The sequence below is a fragment of the Acomys minous genome (genome assembly GCF_964271855.1).
Source record: "Acomys minous genome assembly, chromosome: 2".
Taxonomy (NCBI): domain Eukaryota; kingdom Metazoa; phylum Chordata; class Mammalia; order Rodentia; family Muridae; genus Acomys; species Acomys minous.
In genome coordinates this window covers 37938425-37952274 of record NC_140484.1, presented here as the reverse complement: position 1 = coordinate 37952274, position 13850 = coordinate 37938425, and the positions used below count along the sequence as shown (strand labels likewise).

Below are 13850 nucleotides of genomic sequence, written 5' to 3'. Positions count from 1 at the left end.
ACATGATGAGCAGATACACATGCAGACATAACACCCATACATGTAAAATAAAAATAAATAGCATATTTTAAAAAACACACAAATAAATGGAATCTCTGGTGTGTGTGTGTATGTGTGTGTGTGTGTGCACGTGTGTGTGTGAAGAACTTTTCATGTATATGTCTAAGCAGTGTGGGTCTAGGAGAGGAAGTGGTGTCTATGATGGATGGTGAAGCCGGCCACGCCCTGTTTCCTGCTTCCTTGGTCCTCTCAGGCACAGGCAGTAAGCATGAGTCCTGTGTGTGTTCAGTGGTCTAGTCTCCAGGAACATTCCCGGCAGAGGGTGACTGCCTCTGCGTGTTGAGTCAGCTTTTCCCGTGAGGACCTTCGTTTCCACATCACACTGGCTGCTCATTTCTGGAAGAGGGAACTCTTGCCATCTGACCTGGGCTTCCTGCTTTCTGGAAGGGGTGGAAGTTCTCCATTGGAAGCAAAAGACTGAAGTTACTTCCTTTCAAACTTGAGTGAGGAGTGCCCGGAGGAGATTAACATTGTAGACAGGATTTTCTCCTGAACCTAGAAAAATGTGAAGAATTATTAAATGCTAAAGTGTTCCCAAGGCCTTTTGACATTTTTTTAAAAAAGAGAAATAAATTCTAATGACATTTCAAATAAAAATTTATGTATTTATTATCTTGGAAAAATATAGGAATTTAATGTGACAAATTGAGCATTTCCTCATTGCTCCCTTTTGTGGAGTATTTCATTTTACTAACACCTGAAATTTGGAGTAATGATTTCTTGTCCTAGGATTTCTGATCTTATTTTTAAACTGCCTATTTCTATTTTTAGAAGGTGATTTACAATCTCATTGTAGATGATGAAAATCTATTATAAGCAAAAATTATTATAATTGCTGGAGTTATTTATCTTAGTAAATATGAGTCTAAGAAACATACGTAAAAGATATATAAAGTTTACTAGGTCTGTGCATGTGTGTTTGTGTTTGCATATACGTGCACACATACATTCTGTGCAGAAAATACACAGGCAGGGCAACTGAGTCTCCAGTAACAGACTCCATGACTTGGCCAGGTTAGGTTTTATGTGGGCAATTGACTAAGACTGTGAAGCCGTCCATATTATTTCCATTCCTTGCCCACATTTCCTGTCTTTTTATTTTCCTTCCTCAGGTAGACATGTTCTTCAGTTCACTTGAATCAGTTAGAATGATGCTGGTGAGGCATTTGTTCAACAGAAACCTTTGAAGAGGATGGTTTTCCTTGGCTATTGATGCTTGTAACATAGCTGTCTTGTGTTCTATTCTGTTCACATTTCCCTGAGATCAGCTGTTTGCTCATGGTGTTTTTGGGTTTTGTTTTGTTTTGTTTTGTTTTTTGTTTTTTCACCACAGCTATTGGTTGAATGAGTGCTTCAACACTGCATTGAATCCAACAAACCAACCAAAGTGTGAGCCAGAGGGAAGCTGGATTGCCTCTTCATTGATTAGGAACCCAATTAGCTTTTCAAAGGCAATATTTAGAGAGACTACCTTTTTTTGTTTATTCTTTATTGTTAGGATAAAACGCTATGGCCATAGCAACTTCTAATAGCAAAGCTTTTGCTCTGGGGCCCACAGTTCCAGAGGGCTAGAGTCCAGGCCCATCACAGTGGGGAGCGTGGCGGCAGGCAGGCAGGCTAGAGCCGTAGCTGAGAGTTCACAGCCTGAGACAACCATGAGGCAGAGAGGTACACGGGCTCTCGAAACCTGGAAGTCCATGACGTATCTCTCCCACACCTCCTAATCCTTCCCAAACAGTTCCACCAACTCCAGGAACCAAGTACTCAGGTATATGAGCGCTCAGGGGCCGTGCTCATTTGAACCTCCATGCCACCTGGTAGTCGGCAGGGCTTTCCGGAGTTCATAATACATCACCTTCCAAAGCAGCGGAGGTAGACAGGTCAAATCATGCCCTCGTAGGTCACAGTGCATCATACTGGATATAGTTATGCACTCGGCAGACCCCAGGGACCTGCACTGTGAAGAGGAGAAAGAGTAGTGAGTACCTGAGAGGTTCTACCCTGCTGCCTTCACTGATGCCCCTTGCAAGGATGAGGAAGGTATAAATATCGTCAGGGCTTGCTCAGGCCCAGAACAGAGGTACAGAGGTTACTCGCTTCTAGCAGGGATGTTGCAGGGAAGTCTTTAAAGACTTCTGTGGCCTCAGATTGAGGACCAAATCTCGACACTGATGTCTGGTAGGCTGGTGTTCTACTCACTGAGCTTGTTCTCCAGCACTTTGCTAACATTTTATAAACACGCAATCAGTGATTTGTGTGGTGAGCAGGAGTGGACACGCATCCCAGGCCAAGAACGCAGACGATGTTTGCTCTTCCACTGCGTAGAACTCAGAGAGAAGGTGGCATCCATGAGACGGCCAGCTGTTAGTGCACACTGACTTTGCAGGTGCCTTGACCTTGGTCCTTCCAGTCTCCAGAACTCTGAAAAATAGATTTCTACTGTTCATACATTTTAAAAAAGAAATAAATAAAGCACACACACAGTGCAGAAATGAAACATGCTTGGCAGTATGCTTTCATTCCTCGAACAAAGATGCTTTGTGTGCTAATGTGCTGTTGCTCCTGATGTTGACTTGGACCAAATAAAGTCCCTTGTCGTTTATTTCAGACCTATCCTTTGTCTGGCCACTTCAGTTCAAGTGTGATTGGTTCCTGATACATCTGAATATTGGACGGGGCACAGCATTACACTGCTTGTACTGAGATGACATAAGCGAAGGATGCCAGCGTTGAGAATTTTCAGAATTGTAAAGACTACTTTATTTTGATGCAACAACTTGTATCATGCCTAGTAGGACATGGGCTCTCTTTCTTTGGGGGCCAGAATCCATATTTTGTTATTATTCAAAGACAAGTGACTGACATATCCTTAGTATTAGGAAGGACTTGCTGAATTATATTTCTTTTAGCTCTTGATTTACAAATCAGGGATCTATATTCCTTTATTGAAGAAAACACTTTTGCTAATGCCTGTTTGTCTGTCTGTTTGTTCGTTTAGGAATTTCCTTTTCAGGTTTCCGGGTGGAGACTGCGGATGGCGTGAAGCTTCACCTGTTGGATGACGTCAGCAGCTGGGAAGCCGGAGACCAGATTGTGGTTGCAAGCACGGACTATTCCATGTACCAGGCAGAGGAGTTTACCCTTCTCCCCTGCCCCGAGTGCAGCCGTTTTCAGGTCAAGGTTAAAGGTATAGGACTCCTCACTGTTCTGGGGAAACACACTCTTTTCTTGGCATTCCATTTCTGCAGTCTTTTCTTTGATCGCCTCACCCTCCCCCATCAGCGTGGCCACAGCTAACAGTCTTAGTGGTGAGCGCACCGAATGCTAGAACCCAGAGGGTGGTGCACCGAATGCTATCCTTAGAGGCAGTGGTCCTGCCACTAGTGCGCCATAACAGGTGGTCCCTGCTCCTCTATCTCCATTTCCTTGTTAAAGGAAAAGGCAAGGACTAGGCAAACTGGGTTCCTAAAATCCATTCTAGTTTTTTTTTTTTTTTTTACTAAATGTTTAGTGTCAGATAATAGTAAACTTGCTTAACAACTAATGAATCATTTGCTATTAGTCTTTCACAAGTACAGAGAGTATTTTTTGAGTTCCCACTTGCTTGGTTAATAAAAGAAAGGAGATCTTTAGTCATATTTAAAGTAGAACCAACTAGGATCTTTTCATTAGACTTCCTCTCCTGCTGTAATGGTGAGTAAAGCAGTTTTTGGAAGAGGACAGTTCACAAAGACTCTAACCCTGAGCCTTGAGTAGAAAGAGTGGCGGCCATCTGCCAGGCACTCGTGTCTACTCCCAGCTCTGCTCACCGGTCCTGCCCAGAGCTCCCCAGTACGCGTGTCTGTTGTGGGCTTCGGCACACAGTTCCTTTCACAGCGCTTTCTTCCTCTTGTACTCGTGACTGTTCTGTGCTGCCAGGAATCAAAAGCTGCAGACACTTTCCAAGAAGTACTTGCCTCTTTTGAGTAAAGAATGTGGAAGCTTGAAATTTTTCTGCTTTAGTAGAATGTTAAGAAGAAGACTTAGATTAGAGTTGGCATTTTTTCCCCACCTCTATGTTTTATTCAGTTTTCTACTTTTCTTTCTTTTGATGATATCAGGCACATGAAAAAAGAAAAAAGAAAAAAAAAAAAAAAAAGGAAAATCCCAAGTCACGATGGTGCCATCCATCATTACTGTCTGTGGAAAGTCCCATTCTCTTTCCTTCCTGAGTTTAGGAGAAAAGGGAGAAAATACACTTCTTCTAAATTGCTTGCAAACTTCCAGGAAAGAGACATATTTAAAAGATAGTATGTGGTGGCTGCATGGTGTTGGCACTTTTAAACCCTGCACTGGGGAGGCAGAGGCAGGTGGATCTCTGTGAGTATGAGGCCTGCCTGGTTATAGAGTGTGTTTCAGGGCAGCCAGGGCTCCACAGAGAAACCTTGTCTTGAAAAACAAACAAGAACCAAAAGCCAACCAAACAACCACAAAAAGATAGTAATGGGGAAAGAAAACATGGAGTTTCCATTGGGGAGTGTGCAGATGTTGGTCACCCAGTTTGAAGTTGAAGCCCAGCGTAACAGGCCCGAACAAGAGCTGCAAAAGCATGTGTTTCCAGTGTCCCCTTGCATTTGGTTCTTCATGTGTCATGAGGTGGCCGCAGAATGAAGGCAAGAACTGGGGCGAAGGTGTTAGGCCAGTCCCAGGTCTTTAGTGCTAACTACAGAAGGGTGCTGTGCGAGCTGTGTGGCCCTGCCTGGGGAGGCGAGCAGCAGCAGGAGGTTCCAGTGGGTAGGCCATTGGAATAGACAGTCTTTAAGATCCCCGCTCCTGGGCGTCCATTATGCCTGAGGTGGTAGAGCTGTTTGATAATGTGTTGAGATTGTTGAATGAGGAAGAATGCCCTCACGGATGGTTTCACGCGTTCTTTTCTTTGTTCTCACGTGACCCTTCCTTTATTCATATCACCAGAGACCCCCCAGTACCTGCACGTCGGGGAGATCATAGATGGCATAGACATGAGAGCTGAGGTCGGGCTTCTCACACGGAACGTCGTGATCCAGGGAGAAATGGAGGACTCCTGCTACGCCGAGAATCAGTGCCAGTTCTTCGGTTATGACACCTTTGGGGGACATGTCATGGTGGGCAAAGGGGTTTGATGATTTCTTTGAAATCTAGTTGGAGATTTTTTTAGTTGCTAAGGAGCTGTTTAGTGATGGAATTATGGTGTGTGTGTGTGTGTGTGTGTGTGTGTGTGTGTGAGAGAGAGAGATCCGTATATATGGCTATTGAAAAGAAGACATTATAATTTTTTAATATTAGAAAATGTTTTTAAAAACTAAAACTAAAAGAGATCAAGTTGTGATGATACACATCTATAATCCCAGAACTTGGGAGGCTGAACCAGGAGCATCAAGGAGTTCAAGGCTAGCCTTGACTGCTGTGTTGGGCTGGGTCATATGAGGCCCTGTTTCACACATACACAAAATTAGAAAGCTGTGCTCTTGAGAAGCCTGGACTGTAGTTCATCCATTTAAGAATTATCCAGTGAAGAATTATTAACTTGATACACTGGGAAGAACCCAGTCTCAGAGGGAGCACCATGATGACTTTGATATCCAAACTAAACATCTGTCCACATGTGGTGGAGGATGTAAAAAGGAAAGAAGACAAGACCCCGAGTGACCAAGATATAGACAGCCTCTGGTCTGATTTAATAATTACCTTGGCTTCCTTATCATGCAAGAGTAGTGTGCATTGAGAAGCCGCGTTATACCAAAGTCAGAATCTTGATTCTTCTCCCCGTGGAGGGCTAGTCTCGTGATGGCAAAAGAGTGCACCTTCGGATCCTGATGTTTTTCGTTAATAGTGATTTTATGGTGCTGTAGCCTTATTTACATTGCTGAGCCTTATCTGTATTTGAACAAAACACAGCCAGGTATACTGGTGCCCACGCCTGTCATCCAGGACTTGCAAGGCTGGGGGAGGTGGATTTCTGTAAGGATCACAGTGAGGCCAGCTTGAGCTCCATATCGAGTACCAGGCCAGTCAGGGCTGCATAACAAGGGCTTGTCTGAGGAACAAAACGAAACACGCCCAATCTGATCCCATAACCCCGTATCCTGCCCTGTTCCTCTTGCGCCCAGAAGCCAGCTTGTGATTTTCCTTGTTTTGTTTTGTTTCCGATTAAAAGTTAGTTCCATGGCTCTATGAGAAACATGTGCCCATATAAAGAAGTATTTGCTATAGTTTCCCCCTTTTCACAGTACTGGGAATCAAACAGTGAGGAGCCTCACACAAGCCAATTAAACACCATTACATGCTGAATTATTAAGTGGGGTTCTGGTACAACACAAAGGAAAAAAATGTTCTTTTTTTTTTTGGTATGTTTGAGTGAGGTGTTTGGGTATTTGTGTCGGTGTGTGTGTGTGTGTGTGTGTGTGTGTGTGTGTGTGTGTGTGTGTTATGTGTTGCATGTATGAAGTTATCCTCAAGAGTTGTTCTTCAGAAGTTGTCCATCTTGATTTTTGAGACAGGGTCTCAGTGGGACCGTCTGGCCAGCAGGCCCTGTGAATCTGCTTGGATCTGCTTCCTTAGTCCTGGGATCACAGGCATTTTCCTCCCTCCCTTTGCTCTTTACGTGGGGCTAGAGATTGGACTCAAGTCCTTCCATTTGCATAGCAGACATTTTATCAACTGACCCATCCCCCCAACTCCTAAAACAGTATAGCATTTTCTCGGCAGCTACTGATCTTCTGTTTACATAGTAAATATGCATGCTTGTTGCTTCTTTCCTGTCCTGAAAAGACTCACTTTGTCTTGTAGATAGAGAAGAATTTTACTTCCGTCCATCTTTCTTATGTGGAATTGAAGCGCATGGGCCAGCAGCAGCTGGGCCGCTATCCCGTGCACTTCCACCTGTGTGGAGATGTGGATTCTAAAGGAGGGTACAGCCAGCCAGCGTCCGTGGATGGCCTGTCTGTCCATCACAGCTTCTCAAGGTGCATCACGGTGCATGGGACCAACGGCTTGCTAGTAAGTAGCCTCACACTGTGCTGTCATGCAACCGTTGTCACTGACATGTTAGCTCTCCTTCGTTCTCATGACTCCTCCATTTTGCACAAGTCAACTGTTCTTACTGGAGATTCTAGTTTTCCATCTGTAGAAGCCTACTCTTTTTTTTTTTTTTAATTATATAATCACCTTATGGTCACTGAAACTCCAAGCAGGCTTGTGTCCAGTGAGTGACATGATGCGCCTCCATTTCCACAGATCAAAGACACCATTGGATTCGACACACTAGGCCATTGTTTCTTCTTGGAAGACGGTGTTGAACAGAGAAATGTTTTGTTCCATAACCTGGGGCTTCTTACCAAGCCGGGCACTCTCCTCCCCACGGACAGGAACAGCTCTGTGTGCACCATCATGCGTGATGGAGTGTATGGAAACTACATCCCTGTGCCTACCACAGACTGCATGTGAGTAAATGGTGGGCAGTGCTGTGTGGTGGGCAGGGCCTTTGACTTTTTGGAAAGCTGTTGTCGGGGAGATTTTAATGTACAGGCTTTTTTTTTTGGTGAAGATTGTATTAAGTCACCTCCGACAATTCCTTGCAGGGCCGTTTCTACTTTCTGGATTGCCCACCCCAACAACCATCTGATCAACAATGCAGCTGCCGGCTCACAGGTAAATCACACTCTCGGGTGTCTTCACATTGGCGACCATGCTAGCTCATGGGGGCGTGATGCCACATGTGCTTGGAAACCTAAGTCCACTGCTGTTTCCTGGTACTGCTTGTCTCACTGAGACCAGGAGGTAATGGATTGGTTCTTCCATTTCTTCTAATCCTTGCCATGAGTCTAGAGACAGACAACAAGCGAAGGACCAGAGGTGAGTGGTCTCTAGGATCATGCCATCCCCATGTTTACGTCTTTGGTGGACAAGCAACACATCACTTCCATCTCTAGTGCTGAAGAGCAAGGAAAGCCTTCCCATGCGTCTATGGGAATGGGTCCGCACGTAGACTGCTATGTCCTTCTGCCTGAGGACCACACTGTTTTGGTAAGAGCAGGATTAGTTACCTTTAGGGACATCTGATAAAGCAGCTAAAACCTCAGGTACGATTTGTTTAAGATAGGTAAATAGGCACATAACCACACAGGAGAACAGTTTCTAAGAGAAACAAACAGGTTAGTTTTAAACGGTAGAAAGTGTCCCATGGATAAACAGGAGACATTTATCCTTATAGTTGGATGTAGTTCAAAATTCCCTGATTTATAGGAATGAATTTTTGTTTTGCTTTTTGGAGACAGAGTTTCTCTGCATAGCCTTAGCTGTCCTGGATTTGCTTTGTAGACCAGGCTGGCCTCGAACTCACAGTGATCCACCTGCCTTTGCCTCCCGAGGGCTGGAATTAAAGGCGTGCGCCACCGTGAATTTTTAATGATACCGTCAAGATTGTAACTGGAATGAAAATTACAGTGCAGGTCAGTGACTACGCAGTAACCTAAAATCGCTGTATGTCCACATCACAGTCGTTAAGAAGGACAGAGATGCAGACCATGATTTCTGAGAATTATGTAAGAGGGCACCTGAGGAGAGCATTTCCTTGAGCAAACCAGAACACAGGCAGCACCCGGTACCTGCTGAGCCAACACCTGTGATTGTCCGTCAAACATAGAGCATTGACTTGAAGGACCCTGACATTTGAAGGCTGTCATTGACTGGGGAGACAACGGACACACTGGATGATTTCGATTTCCATTCATTTGTTCTCTGCTGAGTATCTGAGGGGGCTTGTGCGGGTTTGTTTTCACTGTTTCTTTTTTAAGGATTTATTTATTTATTATGTTTACAGTGTTCTGCCTGCATGTATGCTTGCAGGCCACAAGAGGGCACCAGATCTCATTACAGATTTTTGTGAGCCACCATGTGGTTGCTGGGAATTGAACTCAGGACCCTTGGAAGAGCAGCCAGTACTCTTAACCTCTGAGCCATCTCTCCAGCCCTTCACTGTTTCTTATTGGAAATTAGGACAGAGAGGCAACGCTGCCTGCTGCAAGCCAGCAGTCAGATCACTGCTTCGCCTGAGCTTTGCCAGAAGCTGGGACCGCAGAGGAGAGCAGACACATATAGATAGTATATAAAAGCCTAAGGCAAAGCTGTGACACGCCCTCCTGATCCTGAGCAAGAATAGTGAGTGTCTCATGCATGGACTTCTGGTCGTTTTAGAAGTTTTTTCCTTCTCTCTAGAAAAACTGCTTCAGTAAAGCTAGCGTTTGGCAGGGCCTTTCCTCAGACTAGGTGAAGCCATCTCATCCCACCTCACCATTGCCTTTTACAAAGCTGCCGTTACCTGTTTAGGCATGACCGTGCCTAACAGCAGACCACTGCTGTTTTCCTGTACATCCCCACCCCGCCAGCCCTTGGCATCTTCTTTGGAGGGCTGGCTCTGCCCTCTGCTTGCAGGGGTGTAGCCTCAAGCCTTTTCTCCAGCCCCTTTATATTTTCTTCAGCTGTCTGAATTGCATCCAAACTGTTGAGGTGGCCAACGGCTTCTTTCAGAATAGTTCGTTTTATTAAGATCCGTTTGTAAACTTTGATCATGGAAAAATGTTGACATTACAGTCATTTGGCCGTGTAGGCATGTACACTTCTCACACTTCATGTCTTCTCTGTGTATCTTAGGAACTTTAGTAACGATTAACGGTATACTACATATGTCATATTTTAGTCTATTTTTCTCCATTGGACTGTGAATTACTTGATGGTAGCTTACTACATATATGCATGTAGTGGGAATATAAACACATGCTGAATTTGAACCAATAGTCTTTTTTACACTGTATTTTAAGTTTTAAAAGGCTGCTTTATCAATGTTCCATAGTGTGAAGTTGTCCTTCACAATGAGCTAATTTTTAGTCCAGTTGCAAAATAAAAATGGGAAATGGAGTTAAGAACTGTTATTTCTGTTTTCCTGTCTCACTTGATGTCAGAAACTTCTAAACTGTTCTGTTCCTGTGAGGGCCCGTAGTCCTGCAATCGAACAGACAGTGTCCTCACTGAGAGACAGCACCCTGATTCATACATGTGGCGTTCCCTGCCCCCTCCATCCCCCCCGCACGCTTTGGCACAAACTTGCCCGAGAACAGGAAGGGCATTGGAGTTGTTTGAAAGGAGCCAGTGAGCTCTGTGTGCCAGCAGACAGTTGTTTAATAGGCATGACTCATCTATTGATCAGGTTTGGAGGTAAACACGAAAAACCACATTGCTTAAAGGCTGTGCTGTCCTGGTCACACAGAAGGCAAGCAGGCTTCTCCAGCTGCAGAACATTTTAGACTATACAGTGATGGGAAAGCTGGGTTTGGGCATTTGCCAACTGTGCCTTTTGCCCAATCCCGTAAGCAAAATTGTATTTGCTTTGAAAAAAAAAAATAACCAGATACAACTGCTTGGTGGATGCTCTATAACGTGGGTTCCCTTTTGCATTCAATTCTGAACTTAAAGCAATGGAAAACATTTGTTGCAGCGTGTTTTATGAGAGTGTTTCACATGGTGGCTTCATAAAAACCGAGGCTTTATACACGTGGAATGTCAATGTTGCATATCTTCTCTCATATTCAGAATCTGGATATATAATACAAATATATGTATAGATCACATGGAAGTAAGAGGAGGCTGGAGTCCAAGGAGTCGGGAAGAGGGAGTCTGTTATGGGAGGAAGGAAATGGGGACAAGGAAGGGAAGCAGGGGCAAAGACAAAAATGATACCTTTTCTTCATCGGAAGAATCTCGATTGTAATATATGTATCCGTATGTCCGTGTATATAATATCCAAGCAGAGGGGAGCTGTTTGCGGGGGAAATGGGGAAGAGGGGGCGCTGGCAGGGGGCCAGAGGTGGATGGGATGACCATGAGCGAGGCGTGGTGCTATATGTGTATGAAAAGGTCATGATGAAACCTAGCTCTTTGGGTACATTTTAATGGCCTCCTCCTTTCTTTTTCAGGATGCTGGAATATGGTATTTATTCCACAAGGAACCAACTGGGGAATCCAGTGGACTGCAGCTCCTGGAGAAACCAGAACTCACTCCACTGGGAATATTTTATAACAACAGAGTTCATTCAAACTTTAAGGTAGGCTTCTGACCAGAAGTGCCCATGGAGCACAGGGTGGATTGCACCGCTGTGATTATCCCTTCACACTCTGTTCCCCCCTCCCCCGCCCCCACCCCAAGACTGAGGAGCAGTTTACAATGAGCAGATCTTCACTGGGCTCAGGGGTCTGGTGGCTGGTACCCCTGATCCAGGGCCAGCATCTGGTAAGGGCTGGTCTAAGTTACGGTATCCCAAGGCACAGCATATGCTTGCATGCATCATCTGTTTAAATGATCACAGACTTGCTGGTCAAGCTTCGTCTCTCTTGTCTTTGCTGCCCACCTGCCCGCCCGTCTGCCCTCCTTCCCTCCTTCTCACCTTCCTGTCTTCAGTGTCAGGTTTCTGGGACTGTGCACACTAGAGGCACCTGTCTGGAGTCCAGGCCTCCTGCTTTGCTTCCTTGCCTCTCTCCACAGTGCTGGTGGAATACCCTCTGGCCATTCACTACTACCAAGTATTTAAATGGCGACACACTGTTTAAGAACACTGCACTTAGTTTAAGTCAGAGTGATTCAGAAACTCCTGTTTCTGTGGTATTTGTCACCCACCCCGCCCTTTCATTGTGATGAATATATTTAGTTTATTTCCTGCTCCTCAGTCACTTTAATCTTTTGTTAAATATGTAGTCATTTTATCTTTTCCTGTGTTATGAGTCAAATCAGACTTCAATTAACATTTCCATGTATGACCATCGGGAAATCCTTTAAAAACCTAAGTGTTGGGGTTAGAGAGGTGGTTTAATAGGCAAGATGCTTGTTATGGCAAACATGTTAGGATCCAAGCATCTGTGCAAAAAGCTGCACATGACTGTGTGTGTCTGAGCTCTAGAGCTATTACAAGCAAAGACGGGGCTTGCTGGCTTTCGCTGGCTGCCAGCCTAGTTCCAGGTTCAGCGAGAGACCCTGCCTTGAAAGAGAATGGTGCGGAGTGATAGACAGGACAGCTGATGCTGTTCCCTGACCTCCATACTTGTGCGTACAGGTTCATACACCCCCACACTCATGTGCAAATGCAACACTCAGACATGGAAACCTAAGTTAGGAGAAGCTTTGATCACCTGACAAACTGAGACAAGAGCAACACTGCCATGATCAACTAAGGCTAATATTTGGAAAGTAGCATCTCAAATGAGAAAAAAAAATCTTTAATTTTTAAAAATTGCATTTGTGATAGGAAAATTATCTCTAATTAATTCTTAGTGTTGTATGCTATGACGACATTCTTAATTATAAGAGTATTTCAGGGGCTGGAGAGATGGCTCAGTGGTTAAGAGCACGGTCTGCTTCCCCAGAGGTCCTGAGTTCAATTCCCAGCAACTATATGGTGGCTCACAACCATCTATAATGGGATCTGATGCCCTCTTCTGGCCTGCAGTTGTATGTGCAGATAGAGCACTCATACATGAAATAAATAAATAAATCTTTAAAAACAAAGAGTACTAAAGGATATAATCAGCTTATGATTTGTTAAATTTGGAAATGATTATGCAGTGTACCCTTGGAGTTCTAAAAAGAAACGTGGCATTTTGGGGATCACTCATTACGCGCACGCATATTTTGACCAGCCCCCGTGGCTTTGCTTGTTGAGGCTTCCTGAATCTTAGCCCAAGTCAGCCATGGTCAAGTGGCTACTTAGTGAGTTCTACTTCGATGTCTTATAGACACATTAAAAGCATTCAAAATGGACACCCTTCCTTTTATACTTGCCTGATTTCTTCTCTAGCTCTGCTTCAGAGAAGTAAACAACTTAACTCCATGTTTGACCTAATCAAAACAACCTGAGCTTCTCTTCTTGGCCCATGTATCTCATGAGCTAGCCTTTGCCATCACTCTCACCTGCCCGGAGACCTGGCTCATTCCAGTCTTCTCCTGAGTGGCGGACAGCATTTCTGAGCTCTTCTCTTTTCTGTCCACTTTAACCCAGCCTTAGCTGCAGTATTTTTTCTTGTTTATAGTATTGCGTTTGAGGCTTTTTTCCCCTCCAGATGCCCAATGTCTTACATCTTCAGCATACCGTTTTAAAAATTATATTTATGATACGAAAACTAACGCTTAAGTAATTCTTGGTGTCAAATGCCGTGACAACATGCTCTTATCTCGTTAGTTGTAGGAGAATTAAGTCTGCGGGTGTTAATCTGCATGGCCTGATGCGCACTCATCCCTTCACTACCCCCTCCCTTGTTCTTGTTAGTCTGTCTAGGACTTGTTCTCGAATATTTCCTGCCATCTCTTTTCTCTAGACTTTGTTGATACATGCTTTTTCTGTGAGTTCTCTTCTCTGGGATTTTCAGCTGCTTCATGCTCAGCCCCAACACATTCTGCTCAGTCAAATCCTCCATCCTTGAGGATTTGGGCGTCACGGAGGAGACGCGTCTGGAGTTCTCTCGCAGCCCTGAGGAAGCTTCGTGTCAGTGTCTTCTTGCTACCAGCGTCTCCTGCTTCCCTGTTCTTACGCTTGTTATATTGGACCTTAGCTGTTTAATTTGCATGCCCTTCACTTACAGTTTTTTATATCAGTAACAGCAGGGAATGTATTTTACTTGTTAAGAAACTTGTAACCACCATTAAGCATATAATAAATAAATGTTTGTTGAACGTCCAAAAAGAATAAGCTAAAAATGTCCAGGAAAACTGTTGGCTTTCCATTTCACCT

The 13850-nt window shown here is 44.4% G+C and overlaps 1 protein-coding gene across 5 annotated transcripts in view; it reads left to right on the top strand.

The window, feature by feature from the left end:
• CEMIP2 (cell migration inducing hyaluronidase 2) overlaps nt 1-13850 on the top strand; it is an 86315-nt gene that overhangs the window by 27311 nt on the left and 45154 nt on the right. For all 5 annotated transcript variants that reach the window (XM_084764374.1, XM_084764378.1, XM_084764375.1 and 2 more), the window contains 6 exons: nt 3059-3247; nt 5014-5183; nt 6868-7077; nt 7315-7520; nt 7659-7728; nt 11049-11177. In XM_084764374.1, the coding sequence (XP_084620500.1) occupies nt 3059-3247; nt 5014-5183; nt 6868-7077; nt 7315-7520; nt 7659-7728; nt 11049-11177 (974 nt within the window). The remainder of the gene's footprint in view (nt 1-3058; nt 3248-5013; nt 5184-6867; nt 7078-7314; nt 7521-7658; nt 7729-11048; nt 11178-13850) is intronic.